We start from the raw sequence: 16675 nt of genomic DNA on the forward strand, positions 1-16675 counted from the left end.
CATGGGCAGAAAGTGCAGAAGGAGCAAGTTATTGGTGAATGAGAATATGGCATCTGCTGAGCTTCATTTCAGCTCCGTGAAAAGAGGGAGCAGGTCTTTTATTCGGTAGTTTTGTTGAAAGTAATACTCCTCTTCCCACTGCCCCTCTACTCCCCAGCCTCACCCAGCTGTGATTTGGAGGGCATTTTCTGGGGTAAGCCTCAGAATGGCCTGTGGCTGCTCTGTTCCTGTGTGTAAAATGAAAACGGACGGCAGTAGTAAATGCAAACACAGAGGTGAGAAGAGCCACTCCCTGGTCGAGGTTTCGGGCGGCCACCTGCGCAGGGATATGGCTGACCTGTAGCGGGCATCCTTGTCGTTGGCTCTGACCCGTGTGTACACAGCTTGTTGGGTGTTCTTTCTACTTCCACTGCAGGGCAATCTTAGTAGTTTTAAATAGTTTTCTAAGGCTAGTGAAGGGAATTGGACTTTTTATGATTCTTCAGCTTCTCGAGTACATGAGTAATACTTGAATTATTAAGAGCCTTCTTTACTCTTAATTGCATCTGCTGTTTGGTATGTGACCCAATTAATCCATTCTTGTTGTGAATCTGTTGGAAGACCCTATACCCTCTTGACCTCTTATAATTATTACTGTCGTTCTTCTTTGAAGCACTGTTTTGATGACACACTTATAGGGAACCACTAAAATACCCTTTTGGCTCTGCGTGGCTGAAATGCCCACTGCTTGGACTCAAGGACAGTCATCTAAGAGTTGTTCTTAGCCTCAAAAATTCAACTGGCCTGTACCGCCCTTTCCGGAGTCCCCTCCCCACAACTCCACCCCTTCCTCTTTAGAGGTTTTTTGTCACACATTCCTACTTTAATAAGATGATAGTCTCTTTACCCTGAGACCCAAAGAGCAATGTTTTAACAAACAGATAAATCAATAAATGTGCTTTATCAATGTTGGGATTGCTGGCAGGTACCTCAAAGCAAACATTATTGCAATTTTACTGTTATCTCCACCCCTAAATGTGCGTGCTGTTTATTTCTTCAGTGCTTAGATTATACTACCTGGCAGATCTTTATTCAAATGAAAATTGATCCAGTTGGTTCTCTTATATACAGGTGGAAGCCTAATCATGCAGTTTTAACCAAATTGTGTAATAAAATTCTTCCTTCTGAGGATGTCTTGGTGGCCTGAGCATTTCCATCTGCTTGGATCTTATGAAAAGTTCTTTCCACCATTAAATTATCCCACATGATATCCAGTTTGATAATATACTACGCTTTAAGAAAATTCACAATAATTTACTGCAGTAAAGGACTCAGTAAATTATTTGTCTTGTTCTTTAAATTGTGTCCTGAAGTCTTATTAATGGCCCAGATACGTGTCTTTGTGGAAGTGTTCCTGTATTAGATCCCTAGGGCTGCTGTAACAAAGTACTACAAAGTGGGTGGCTTATAGCAATAGCTGTTTATTGTCTTACAGTTCTGGAAGCTGGAAGTTCAAACTCAAGGTGCCAGTGGGGGCCATGCTCTCACTGAAGGCTCTAAGGGAAGATCCTTCCTTGTATCTTCCTAGCTTCTGGTAGTTTCTGGCGATCTTTGGCATTCTTGGCTTGTAGATACATCATCACTCCAATCTCTGCCTCCGTCTTCCCTCTGTCTTTGCCTGTGTCTCTTCTTCCCTTTTATAAGGACACCACTCATATTGGATGAGGACCCATCCTACGCCAGTATGACCTTGTGTTAAATTAACATCTTCAAAGACCCTATTTTCAAACAAGGTCACGTTCACAGTACCAGGGTTTAGGACTTCAACATAGCTTTTGGGGGACAAAATTCAATCCAAAATAGTCCCTTTCTCTCTTGTTTGTACTTTCTCTGTCACCTATGTACTTACACTATGGTAGAAGGAATGTTTGTATAACCCATTACACTTCAGTGAGAAAAAATACACATGAGAAAATTAAAGGTACTCTTTTGATGATAATGAGAAAATAGAAATCTTATAAATTGACAAGAGAATGCATTAACTTCTATTTATTTCATTCATGGCAATGAATTATGTACAGTTAACTTGTGGCATTCACTGTTTTCTCAAATATGGTAAGACCTTTGAGAAAATTCTAGCTGTGCAATGTCGCATTTGGGACTTTTATGTGGAGCAGTATGCAGTGGCCATCACTGAGTTTGCTTAACAGAAGTTCCTCATTAAGCTTTTTGCATGACCCAAAACATAGGGCAAAGCTTTTCTTCACAAAGGGTAGTGAAAGCATATTTCCCTTTGATGACTTGAACCATTTAGCTTCACATCAGAGTCTGAGATTCACCATTCTTCATCAGTTGTCTTGTGGCAAGAGTCTACATTTCTGGAACTTTAACATGCAGTTCAACCATTCACCCCATTTAGCACAGTGCTAAACCATACTATCAGCCTAGCAGAGGGCTGAGTCAACTAATCTTTAATGATGAAAGAGAGAAAAAAAACGGAGATGTGACTAGAATTGGAATCAGTTTGCCACCACAAACTTTCAAGAATGGCCTTCTTAGAGACAGGAAATGAGCATGAAGACCAGAGGTGACTGGGACTTATTTGCAGTACTAGTTACTAGCCACATTCTTCAGAAAGCAGCCTCTGCTAAAGTCCTGAATTTTGACTTGAATGAAATTTGTCCATGTTGCTTTGTTTATTCCTCATGATATTTTGTTCTTTTGGCCCAGAAACAGAAAAAATAGTGCTAGAGGCAGGAAATGGATTGCCATCCTGGAAATTCAGTGACCAGCTTTTTCCCTGTGATGTGTGTGGGAAAGTGTTTGGCCGGCAGCAGACGTTGTCCCGACATCTCTCGCTGCACACAGGTGAGTGAGGTCCTCAGTTGCTCTGCCTTCCTTGCTCCGGATCACCTACTCATCTAGTACCAAGAGGCTGAGCTTCTCTAAGAGAATTATAACAGGAAGTGGTAGAAACATTTTTATCCTGACCTCTTGAAGCCATTTTACCTGGCATGTACAAATGACTCCCTGGAAGGACTTTTTTGTTTGTATTGAAAGGACTCATTGAGTCCCAAGTAGGGTAGATGAGAAAAGATACACATTAAGATATACCCAGAACTCTAAGCAATTTATTGCTCTCATCTTGAAGGGTTTATCTTATTGTCGTGTATGGGAGCACCTTGGCAGAGAAACCGTTGCTATCTTTATTTATTTGTGATAGTAGAGAAATATGTTTGGTTCTGAGTGTTGGGGAAGGGAAGGCAGCCAAGTTAAAAAGGGGTAAAAAGGAGAAATAGAGTCTCTGGGTGGTGCAGACAGTTAAACACTCGACTGCTAGGCCGAAAAGTTAGCAGCTCGAAACCACCCAGAGGTGTCTCGGGAGACAGGCCTGGTGATCTGCTTCCAGAAGGTCACAGCCTTGAAAACCCTATGGAGCAGTTCTACTATGCACACATGGGGTCGCCATGAGTCAGAATTGACTAGAGGGTAACTAATAGCAACAACAAAGGAGAAATAAATAGTAACTTAATCATTGTGTGTGAAGTATGTGAAGACGAAAAGAAGTAGGGAAAATTGATAGTAAACATAAGGCAAGATGGAAATAATCCAAATCGAATATTCCAAGTTTTACACTGACGATCTAGTAAGATCAAAGGGAAAAAGAAAATCAGAACTCAAATTACAAACATCTGGAAGGAAGAAAAAGAGACCACTTCATGCGTAAATGTGGAGCAAACATCTACCGCTCTAGTCAGAGGGAAATGTATACACTCAGATGTTTTAATTAGAAGATAAGAAAGACTAAAATAAAGGAACTTAGCACTCATCTTAAGGAATTAGTAAAAGAATAACAAAGGAATCTAGAAAGAAGGAAGGTTATAAAATAGACTACTCCCTTTAAGCCTGATTAAGAGAGGAAAAGGAAGCAAAAATGTTCAGATTAGGAATAAGAAAGGGAACCTAATCATTGATAAACTAAAAAACCAAACCAAACCCATTGCCACTGAGTCGATTCTGACTCGTAGCGACCCTATAGGACAGAGTAGAACTGCCCCATAGGGTTTCCAAGGCTGTAATCTTTACGGAAGCAGACTGCCACATCTTTCTCCCATAGAGCAGCTGGTGGGTTCTAACCACTAACTTATCAGTTAGCAGCCAAGTGCTTAATGACTGTGCCACCAGGGCTCCTCTAAAGAATTATAGGAGAGTAAGGACAACTCTATGGCAAAAAAAAATCTGATTTAGATAATCTAAACAAAATTACCAAAATTGACCCAAGAGGAAAAAAAATTTTTTTAATAAATGTCACAAAGGGAAAATTGGGAATATGATGAAAGAAATACTATTAATAAAGGCATTAAGTTCAGTAACTTTCCCAGGTGCATTCTTTCTGATCTTTTGAGAATAGGTAACTTAAATGTTATTTAAACCTTTCTAAATGATAGAAAAAGATGAAAAGCTCAACAATTCACTTTATGAAGGAACCTAAGCATAACACCAAAACTTAACCACCTCAATTATTAGTAAACCAAACACCAGTTACCGTGGAGTCAGTTTTGACTCCTGTCGACCCTGTGTGTGTCAGAGTAGAACTGCCCCATATGGCTTTTCAATGGCTGATTTTTAGGAAGTACATCACCAGTTCTTTCTTCCGAGACACCTCTGGGTAATTTGAACTTCCAGCCTTCTGGTTGCTAGCCCAGCACTTTAACTGATTGCACCACCAAGTGGCTCCTCAATTATTAATACAAATGCAAAAATTCTAAATAAATTACTATGTTTTATCTGCACTGTAAGGGCCCCTCCCTTGGCCCCGTGGAGCTGCAGACCCCTGGTACTTCAGACACTGGGGACCACCTATAATAATAATGATGCCGTATATTTTCTTAGAGAGAAACTTTCATGTGTTCTTCATGATATCCCTGTAAAGTAGACAAGACAGGTACTTTCTTTAACCCAAGCAATGCAAAGTAAGAAAAAAGGATAGAAAATGAAATTGTTTTTTTCTTCTTCTACCACAGCTATCCTTTATCTGTGCATTGAAAGCAAAGCCTACTCCTTTTACTTTAATTCGCTTGATTAATCAAATGAATTCAGAATGCTACTCTGGAAATGGTCCTGCAACATTCATCAGCTTTACGAGAGGGTTTCCATTAAGAAATTAATTGGAATTTTTTAGTTTATTTATTTAAAATGAAAATTTTCAATTGAATTATTTCACATGAGTCATTTCCCACCCACCCCCTCTAATTTCATTAGTTTTTAATTTTCTTGGCTGACCTAGGCCTGGAGCTTAGGGAAAATGGTGAGCCCTCTCTGACATTCCAGTGCTGTGAATGCTAGGTTTCAGTCCCCCTTCATGTGCTCAGGACCCCACCACCACAACTGATACGTGCACGCGCGCGCGCGTACACACACACACGCACGCACACACGCACACACACACACACGATATTCTTTTTACCTCTGTAGAGTTCACCTTATCAGGAAGAGGGGCCTGTAGGTGTCCAGGGAAAAGCTGATGGTGTAGTTGCCTTGGGCCTTTCTTTTGTCTTTGGAAGTATTAAGACAGGAGTGACCTGCTGGTTAAAGACTTGTGTTGTTATTGTTGTTAGCTGCCATCTAGTCAGCCCTGGCTCATGGTGACTCTGTTGAGATCCATAAGGTTTTCATTGGCTGATGTTCAAAAGTAGATCACCAGGCCTTTCTTCCTAGTCCATCTTAGTCTGGAAGCTCTACTGAAACCTGTTGAGCATCACAGCAACCTGCAAGCCTCCACTGACAGACGGGTGGTGACTGTACATGAGGTGCACTGGCCAGGACTCAAACCGGGTCTCCCACATGGAAGGCGAGAGTTCTACCACTGAACCACCACTGCCCCCTAAAGACTTACAGATACTTAAAATTCCAAGGCGTCGGTTACCTTTTTCCTCTTTCAAAATGAGACTTGAAACCATTCTTTCTTTCGATAGTGTTAAGCGATCTCTTGCAAGGTGTTGGGAATTCATTTTTGAGAATGGTATCTTAGTCATCTACTGCTGCTCTAACAGAAGTACCACATGTGGATGGTTTTAACAAAGAGAAATTTATGTCGTCACAGTCAAAGTAGGCTAAAAGTCCAAGTTCAAGGCGTCAGCTCCAGGGGAAGGCTTTTTCTCTCTGTTGGCCTTCTTCTCTTCGGTGTTCTCCTGGACTAGGAACTTCTTTGCGCAGGGACCCCGGTCCAGAGGACGCGCTCTGCTCCCGCTACTGCTTTCTTGATGGTATGAGGTCGCCAACTCTCTGCTTGCTTCCCTTTCCTTTTATCTCTTGTGAGATAAAAGGTGGTCCATGCCGCACCCCAGGGAAACTCCCTTTACGTTGGATCAGGGATGTGACCTGGGTAAGGGTGGTGTTACAATCCCACCCTAATCTGCTTTAACATAAAATTACAATCACAAAATGGAGGCCAACCACACAATTCTGGGAATCATGGCCCAGCCAAATTGATACACACATTTTTTGGGGGACATAATTCAATCCATGACAAATGGTTTGGGTTTTTTCCTGTTCTTTTTTTCCCCCAGAAGAAAGAAAATACAAATGCCATTTGTGCCCCTATGCTGCTAAGTGCCGTGCAAACCTGAACCAGCACCTAACGGTCCATTCTGTGAAGCTGGTGAGTACAGACACTGAGGACATTGTCAGCGCCGTCACCTCTGAAGGCAGTGATGGGAAGAAACACCCTTACTACTACAGGTGAGTTGTGGAACACTCTGGTCCACATTTCTCAAACTCCTTACTTGAAAATTCTCTACCTGTCTGCTAGGGACATATGTAACGAGGCCCTTTTCTCAATCATAATGCTGAACTTCCTTTTTAATGTTTTCTTTGCTTACATTGAACCCTGCAGTTGCACTGACTCAGCTCTTGGCTTGGGTGTCCTAGTAGAATTAATTGAAAGCGAAATGGTCTTGTAGGTGGCTCTGGGGTGGAGCTCCAGGGAGTGGCAGGGCTCTGGAGATGATTAGCTTTAAGTCTGTGCACCTGGAAAGCTCCCAAGCATTGTAACTGAGCACCTATCTGCTTCCTAGGAATTGGGGGGCGGGGGGATGGAAAGCTAGGAAAAATAAATCTTAGAACCCTGACAAACTAGCCCAGAAAACATTACATATTTTCCCTTGGTTGTGTTGTTCTTTAGTGCCTGGAATCTTATGTTTTTCTTCCATTTATCAACTGCCATCAAGTCAGCTCCAACTCATGGCTACCCCATGTATGTCAGAGTAGAACTGTGCTCCATAGGGTTTTCAATGGCTGATCTTTCAGAAGTAGATCGCCAGGCTTTTCTTCCGAGACACCTCTGGGTGGACTTAAGCATCCAGCCTTTCAGTTAGCAACTGTGCACATTAACCATTTGTGCTACCCAGGGACTCCAGAGCCAAACAAGACCAAACCCATCGCCGTCAAGTTGACTTCGATTCGTAGCAACTCGGTAGGACAGAGCAGAACTGCCCCCATAGGGTTTCTAAGGCTATAATCTTTATGAGAGCAGACTGCCACATCTTTCTTCCGCTGGTAGGTTCAAACCAGTGACCTTTCAGTTAGCAGCAGAGCACTTAACCATTGCACCACCAATGCTCCTTAAAAAACAAACAAACAAACAAACAAACTCATTGCTGTTGAGTTGATTCTGACTCATAGAAACCGTATAGGACAGAGTAGAACTGCCCCATAGGGTTTCCAAGAAGCAGCTGGTGGATTCGAACTGCTGATATTTTGGTTAGCAGCTGAGCACTTAACCACTGTGCCACCAGGGCTCCAGGGACTCCATAGTCAACTATAAATCAGTATTTACTTTTGTTGTTAGAAAACCTCAAGTTTCAGCCTCTCTCCTGATTCTTGCCCTAGCGATATGCTGCATATATTGTGGAGACTTGCTTTCGCACAGAATGTCTCTATGGAAGGGTAGCTTCTATCAGGAATTGTCACAAGTGCAGCTGGCTCTTGCTCAGAGTGCCATACGATGACCTTGTGTGTCTCCATTCCTGCACAGGAAGGATTCCAGAGCCTGACAGAGGCTCCTGGGGTGTGTGGAGCACTCCGGGTTTATCAGTGTACCAGCACCACTAAGTATCTTGGCAAGGCTGCGCTGCATCTCTTTGCCCAAAGGAATCAGTTAGGTGATGTGCAGCATCTGGATTCTGTAGTTTTTAATTAACTTTATGATTATTTTGTATCATTATAGCATGTATGGGATTGTTACATTATGCCAGCACTTAATCTCTTTGGCATGGTGTCCACTTCCAAGGCGTACCAGCAAGCAGAATTTTCTAGTGCGAAGCCTTTTGGGGGAGGAGAAGAATGTTTGTGCAACTCCAGTTTTCTGAGTGTCCTGCACAAAAACGGATAGCCTATGTTTGAAGTACATATGACTCTCCTCTGCCCCCCTCTTTTCTTTCATTCTCTCCTGTAGTTGTCATGTGTGTGGATTTGAAACTGAGCTCAATGTCCAGTTTGTCAGCCACATGTCGCTCCACGTGGACAAGGAGCAGTGGATGTTTTCCATCTGCTGCACTGCCTGTGACTTCGTCACCATGGAGGAAGCAGAGATAAAGGCTCACATCGGCACCAAGCACACAGGTGACCCCTCCTGCCCATCCTCCTCGCCTTGCTCTCCTCTATCCCCTGCCATCCTAGAGTGTCTGCCCACTTGGCAGAAGCCTCCTCACCTCTGTGAGACATCAGAGTTTCCCTCCGCAGAAGGAAGGACCTTCCCAGGGTAGCAGCACCACATTTTCCTTTAGCCACAGTGCCATTGTCAGGTACAGCTTGGGCCTCGCTGATCTGAAAGGCCATAGGCTCACATGCAGTTGAGAGGTGCTGGGCTGTTTGCTTGTTCCTCATCCTGGTTCTCTTCCTCATCATCATAGGTAGCACCCATTAAGCTTGTGCCTTTACATGCTGTATCTCATTTAAGCCTCATAACGACCCTCTGAGGTAAACACTATTATTATCACACCATGTTGTTGTTAGTTGCTGTCAAGTGAGCTCCAACTCATGCGACCTTAAGTATAACAGAACAAAACATTGCCCAGTCCTGTACCATCTTTATGATTGTTGATATGTTTCAGTCCATTGTTGTGGCTGTTACGTCAATCCATCTCATTGAAGGTTTCCCTCATTTTCACTGACTCTCTGCTTTACCAACTGTGATGTTCTTTTCTGGCAATTGGTCTTTCTTGATGACATGTCCAAGGTAAATGAGCCAAAATCTCACCATCCTCCCTTCTAAGGAACATTCTGGTTGTATTCTATGACTAATTTGTTTGTTTTTCTGCCAGTCCACAGTATATATTCAGTATTCTTTGCCATCCATTCTTCTTCTGCTTCCTTTTTCATTGTTGAGCTTTCGCATGCGTATGAGGCAATTGAAAAGACCATGGCTTGAGTCAGATGCACCTTAGTCATCCAAGTGACCTGCAACATGTCGTTTGATCTCTTGACTGCTGCTTCCATAGATGTTGATTTTTGATCCAAGTAGAATGAAATCGTTGAAATGTCAATCTTTTCTTCATGAGTCATGATGTTGTTTATTGGTCCATATCCCACTATATAGGTGGAGAAACTAGGCTTAACAGGTGAGGCAATCTGTCCAAGGTCACACAACTAGGGCGTAAGTACGGAAGCTCAGACCAGATCCGTTTTAATTCCAGAGCCTTCTTGCTGTGTCATTGCTGTTCTGACAGCTTCATGCAACGCTGACCACTTGGCAGAGGTTTGAACCTTCCTGTGTTGCTCTTCCCAGGCTCTGCACACCCATTTCTAGAAGTTCTGTTCCCCTCTCTCGAATCTGCAGCCTTGACACTCTCCATAATGACACATGCCATGTATGCTCGTCGGGGAGAAAAAACAAGATTCTCCTTAAACAATTCAGTCAGTTGGTAGGCTATGGTCAAGACTTTGCCAAGGCTCCCTTTTCCTTTAAGCCTCTTACCATTCTGGATAACTTCTTCCATTTAATGATGTTGACATTTTGACTTCATGTTGCAATTGTACTCTCACAAGTGATGGTTACAAATGACACGGCATGGAGTCATTAAGTGAGAATGAGGATGCGCTTCCCCTGCATTTGCAGGACATACACGTTGAGAGCTGATGCCGCTAACGGCCAGCCCTCGGTGTTGGGTCAGCCCCTCACATCATCGGCACTTGGAAGCCCCTGGACGGGGAATTTCTTTGACAGTTATGCTGACGATGTGCAGGCCGAGGAGGATCTATCTGAGCTTCTCTGGCTCCACGGTGCCAACAGCAATAAAAGCTTGTTTTAGTCAGTAAATTGAGCAGATATGACTTGGAGGTCCGCAGAGAGCCGTTTTGCTGAGTGAGAAGGTGCCATTTTTACAGTCGGTTGTCTGACCATAACCACATTAGCACTGTGGGCAGCAGGTGAGTTGGGAAGCCCACGCTGATGACAAATTAAATTCAGCATTTGTGGGGTGGCTAATGGAGGAAAAGGCCAGGTTCTCTTCCATTTCCACTGGCTCTTCAGATACTCTTTTTATCTCTTCTGCTACACCCCTCTTTTTGTAACCTTCTCCGCCCCAAAGGGTGCTTGAACCCAGCAGAACACCTTCCTTCCTCCCTGCTCCACAGCTCCCTACCCCCCCACCTCAAAGAAACCATAGAAACCATAATGACTGGAAAGACTTCGGATTTGTAATATCATTTGATTATTTGTCATCCAAGGAAACTTTACGTTCACAACCAACCATTGCAAATACATTCACCTCCTGATTGTCACAGGAAACACAGCGAAGGTATCACTCCCTCTGAAGTGGCGGGGCTCCTTGTTGAGCAGGGGAGAATGGTCTTATTTGTTAGTAGAGAGCCAAGAGTCAAATACATTAAGAAATTTCTTTAATGCTGTAGAAGGCTGTCATGGATTGAATTGTGTCCCCCAAAAATATGTCAACTTGCTTAGGCCATGATTCCCAGTATTGTGTGGTTGTTCTCCATTCTGTGATTGTAATTTTATGTTAAAGGGTGGGATTGTAACACCCTTACTGAGGTCACATCCCTGATCTAGTGTAAAGGGAGTTTCCCTGGGGTGTGGCCTGCGACACCTTTTATCTTACAAGAGATAAAAGGAAAGGGAAGCAAGCAGAGAGTGGGGACCTCATACCACCAAGAAAGAAGCACCAGGAGCAGAGCCCATCCGTTAGATCTGGAGTTCCTGTACGGAGAAGCTGCTAGTACGGGGGAAGATTGATGAGAAGGACCTTCCTCCAGACCTGACACGGAGAGAAAGGCTTCGCCTGGAGCTGACGCCCTGAATTTGAACTTCTAGCCTACTAGACTGTGAGAGAATAAACTTCTGTTTGTCAAAGCCATCTTCTTGTGGTATTTCTGTTACAGCAGCACTAGATGACTAAGACAAAGGCTTTAATGCAACTGTTACGAAATAAGGTTATAGCTTACCTTATAAGTCAAGGATTGGCAAATGACTTATTTTTTTTAATAACTTATTTTTGTTGTTGAGAATATACACAGCAGAACATACACCAATTCAACAGTTTCTATGTATACAATTTAATGACATTGATTACATTCTTCAAGTTGTGCAGCCATTCTCACTTTCGTTTTCCAAGTTGTTCCTCCCCCCTTAACATAAACTCACTGCCCCCTAAGGTTCCTATCTAATCTTTCGAGTTGCTGTTGTCCGTCTGATCCCATATAGACAGATCTTAAAAAAGCGCAAGGCTCAAAGCAGTCATTTACTAGTTAAGCTAAACTGTTATTTGGTTTTAAGAAGATTTTGGGGAATATTTATGGTTTAAGGTTTAAACTTTATCTCAGGGCAGTAGTTTTAGGGGCAGCCATTTCTTTTTAAGAGGGCCAGGTAATAAATATTTTGGAGTCTCTGGGTGGTGCAAACAATTAAACAGTCAAGTACTAGCCGAAAGGTTGGCAGTTCAAACCCACTCAGAGGCGCCTCAGAAGACAAGTCTGGTGATTTGCTTCCAAAAGGTCACAGCCATGAAAACCCTGCAGAGCAGTTCTGCTCTGCACACATGGGGTCGCCTTGAGTCAGAATCGACTTGATGACAACTAACAACAGCAAGAAAATATTTTAGGCTTATAGGCCATACAGTCTCCATCACTACTGCTCAGCTCTGCCCTTGGGTAGCCACAGGCCATACGTAAATTAATGGGTGTGCCAATATTCCAATAAAACTTTATTTACAAAAATAGAAGGCCAGAATTGGCCCTAGAGTGTAGTTTGCTGACCCCTGTTATAAGTTAATGGTCTCAAAGCCAGGGTTTCCTGTAGTTAGCTGATGTTTTGAGGTGTTTGAATTTGATACAAACTATGTCAGTCTAAACTTATAAGTTAATAAGCTGTATCATTTCAAAGTTATGATATAAACAGCAATTAGTAGGTTATACAACGTATAACAGCAACAAAAAAAACCCATTGCCATTGAGTCGATTCTGACTCATAGTGACCCTATAGGACAGAGCAGAACTGCCCCATAGGGTTTCCAAGGAGCGGCTGGTGGATTCAAACTGCCGTTTTGGCTAGCAGTCGTGGCTCTTAACCACTGCACCACCAGGGCTCCGTAAACGTTTATTTCTAAGCATAGGGAGCTTGACTGTCGAAGTCACTACTACACTGCCAGCGCCTAGAACAGCCCCTAACCCCTAGAGAGCAAATGTTCACTCAGTGAGTGAATATATGTGTACAAGCTCATCTACTCACATGTGTACGTGCTCGGTTAAGAAAATTACTCAGGCATGGTCATAGCCTCGATGCTTACAGTGTATTGACTTATTTACATAATCATTTGGAAGAAATTACTTTGTATGGAGGAAAAGATATGTTGAGTTCTAGACCTGAGTTCCAGACCCAGTGTTAACCATAAATAGCACTGTGAGTGTCAGAACTGTTTTAACTTCTCTGAATCTCCATTCTGGTTTTTTAAAAACAAGCAGGAGATGCCCTAGAGGCCTAAGATTCCTTAATTCAGTGACTCTGGTTCTTAATTTGATTTATCTGTTTCAGGAAAATGCACATTGTTATTTTCAGCCTTTTATCTCAGTACCCTAGGAAATACGCAGTGCAGTTTCTTGTTACCTAAGTGACATTGGGATCTATATAGTGAGCTTTATTCAACACAGCAAATTTTTCTTTAGCCTCCCATGGAACTCAGATGCTTTCTCACACTTGCTTACCAGTTACTCTTAACCCAGGGCCTACTTGTGAATGGGGCGCTTAGGAGGTGCCTGGTAACTGTCCCCTGTCGGGGTGTCTCTTCATAGTGATTTCTCTTTGGCCCCTTTCTCCCACTCCCTGACTCCTTGTCCCTGCAGAGAACATCAGCAAAGGAAAAATATTCGCTTTGGTGCTTGTGACTTCTGCAATGCAAATTTTGCTGCAATTTTGAAGCATTGCAACGAATGAGAGGAATCTGAATAGCTATATGGGAAATAAACCATCAATACCTTGCCTCACACCAACACCAGAAGAAGTTCCAAATGAAATAAAAAGCCCCTGTAACCAAATCAGCCCTAGAAAAGCTAGAAGAAAATAGAATATTTGTTAACTGTACAGAGTGACAAGGATTTGTAAAAGTGTGAAATGAGAAATCACAAAGGAAAAGATGGAGCAATTTGACACATTCTTCTGTTCGCACAAGAAAAGAGACGAAAACTAAAAAAAAAAAAAAAACAGTTTGAAGAAATGTGTTTGTAAAAATGGCAAAAGGTTAATAATGTTTAATAGAAAATTCTTATCAACTGGTAAGAAAAACTTTAGGCTTCTAATCTAAGAATTTGCAAAGAATAACAGTCAATTCACAATAAAAGAAATAAAACTAAACATAAGGAAAAGATGTTTAACCTCATTGGCAATCAAATTAAAACTCAGGAGTGGCTTATGTTTCACCTGTTACGTTAGGAGACTGTTCTATTGTATTACCCACTGTTGCTGGGGTAATACCAATACTCATACATTGCCGTGGCCTTGCAAAATGGTGAAAAACTCTTGGGAAACTAATTAGGCAGTATATTCCTAAAGGCTTAAAAATGTAATGCCCTTTGACTCAGTAATCCTGCTTCCAGGAATTTATCTGTTGGGAAAAGATTCAACCAGTGGAATGCTTATTTTAACTTAAATTTTAATTTCAAGGAAATATCTGAGTATGATAAATCCCACTCAACAGAAATAATACCATCATTTAATATAATTAATTCATAAATATTTTTATAAATACTTTTTGAGAGCCAACTATGTGCCAGGCACATGGTATATAAAACAACATGGGAAAATGTTGATAGTAATAACAGTATTATTAGAATGCTTACCACGTGCCAGGCATTGTTCTTACTGCTTTACATATAAAAACTCATTTAGTCAGCACAGTGGCCATATGAGGCAGGTGCTGACATTATCCCCATTTTATTGTTCAGATAGTTGAGGCACTGAGTTAAGTGCCTCGTCCAAAGTCACATGGCTACTAAGTGGCACAGGTGAGATTTCAGATCCAGCTATTCTGGATCTAAAGTCCTCATTCTTAACCACTATGCAATTAATAGCAACAATTAAAAAATAGATGCTTGCTTCTTAAAAAATGGGGAAAAAAAGTACACCAAAAATGTAGCAATGTTTGTATTGAGGCAGCAAGATGATCACTCATACTTTGTGGTCTCGATTTTGTTTTGTTTTGTTTTGTTTTTTTAATCATAAAATATCTAAGTTTTTATTTTAGGTTTTCTTCACTTGGCTGTCTTGATGCATGAGGTGACTGTACCGATGCACAGGTGTCCTTCACCAAGAATCTTTGTGATCTTGAAAATAATTGGCCACTGGGACTATAGTTAGCCTTGGATTTAGTTGGTAAGAGCCCCCAGGCTCACTCCCTACAGATAGAGCCAAAGAAGATGAGGACTGAAAGTAGGGGAGGCTGTTTGGGCTCAGGATTACACATCAGGCAAGCTGGACTATTTTCCCATACTGTATCACAAAGTGACTGACCTGGGTCCCTGTATATTTATAAATTTATTGATTTAAGTAGTTCTGCCCAGTGCCTTAAGCCTGAGGGCACTTAAATCTATTTTTAAAGACAATAATTAAAACGAATATGTTAAATATTAAAAACTAAAGTAATCACTTGTAATGTCCTGTTGGTGAGACCGGTCTTAGAAGATGGATTTGGGGAAGCAAGCAATATCAGGGATTCAGGGCCCCATTAAAAATGGCCCATTTGTCCACAGTTGGTTAAGTGTTTAGATAAGGGGCTGACAGTAGTGGTACTAACTTTAACAAAGCTGCCTTGTATCAAGGGGGGACTATGCTATTAAAAAGTCATGTTCCGTCTCCGTAAGTGAGGTCACTTGCTGTTTGTCCAGGAACCTAGCTCAGTTCTGATAGGAACAAAATTTGAAAAATTATGTTGTGAAGTAAGAGTTGCATGCCCTGGACGTAGGCGTCTTTCTGATGGGAATGAGATTTGAAAACTTTATAAGTAGATATATGTATTTTTTCTTTTTCTTCTTAAAAACCACTTTCAATTGCACAAGTAGTTCTTGGTCACTGTAGGAGAATGTGAAAGCCAAATAAAAGAAAACAGACAAATATAATGCAAATGATTCCACACTCTAGATGTAACTCACTGTTAACAACTGTTATGTTGTTACTGGTTTCCAGCTAGTTGATTCTGCCTCATGGCAACGCCAAGTGTGCAGAGTAGAACTGCTTCATATGGTTTTCAAGGCTGTGACTTTGCAGAAAGTCACATTTTATGCCTACATACATGATTTACTGTTTAATCTTCTAAAAGTAAAAAGTTCCTAGAGTTTACAATCACTAGCTTGCTTAATTGATTTAAAAGAAACTGAAAGAACATTTTCCCTGTATTTTTTATTCTAACCTAATAGTATGAGATTACATTGAATCTATAGGTCAGTTTGGGGAGAATGAACATCTTAACAATACTGAGTCATCTGACCAGTGAACAAGGTATAGCTATCCAGTTATTTAAGGTTTATAATATACATCTTTAATGTACTGCAGTATACTTTCAGTGTACTTCACATGTAGTATAAGAACCTTACTTCCATTTCTCCCCTTCCTGCCTTTATGGTGATATTGTCATACATTTTACTTATACATATGTTATAAACTCTACAATACATTATTATTGATATTTTTAACAATTTATTTTTATTAGCTTTTAAAGAGATTTAAATATTAGGAAAAAATCACATATTTACCTATGTAGTAATTATCATTTCTTGTGCTTGTCATTCTTTTCTGTAGAAACTGTTGTCATACATTTTACTTATCCATGTTATAAACCTTACATTATTATTGATTTTGTTTAAAAAATTTATTTTTATTAGCTTTTAAAGAGATTTAAATATTAGGAGGAAACCACATATTTACTTATGTAGTAATTATCATTTCTGATGCTCTTCATTCTTTTCTGTAGAAAATGTTGTCATACATTTTACTCATACATATGTTATAAACCCTACAATATGTTGTTATTAATTTTGTTTAAATAAAATTATTTTTATTACCTTTTAAAGAGATTTAAACATTAGGAAAAAATCACATATTTACCCATGTAGTAATTATCATTTCTGATGTTCTTCATTCTTTTCGTATATCCATTTTTATATCTGGTGTCATTTTCCTTCTGCCTGCAGGGTT

At 41.0% G+C, this 16675-nt stretch overlaps 1 protein-coding gene across 2 annotated transcripts in view; it reads left to right on the forward strand.

Annotated features, from left to right (window-relative positions):
- ZNF827 (zinc finger protein 827) overlaps positions 1-16675 on the forward strand; it is a 199308-nt gene that overhangs the window by 172110 nt on the left and 10523 nt on the right. For both annotated transcript variants that reach the window (XM_004378845.2, XM_012556243.1), the window contains exons 9-11: positions 2710-2847; positions 6549-6720; positions 8435-8601. In XM_004378845.2, the coding sequence (XP_004378902.1) occupies positions 2710-2847; positions 6549-6720; positions 8435-8601 (477 nt within the window). The remainder of the gene's footprint in view (positions 1-2709; positions 2848-6548; positions 6721-8434; positions 8602-16675) is intronic.

This window comes from Trichechus manatus, unplaced genomic scaffold (assembly GCF_000243295.1).
Source record: "Trichechus manatus latirostris isolate Lorelei unplaced genomic scaffold, TriManLat1.0 scaffold00059, whole genome shotgun sequence".
In the NCBI taxonomy this organism is placed as follows: Eukaryota; Metazoa; Chordata; class Mammalia; order Sirenia; family Trichechidae; genus Trichechus; species Trichechus manatus.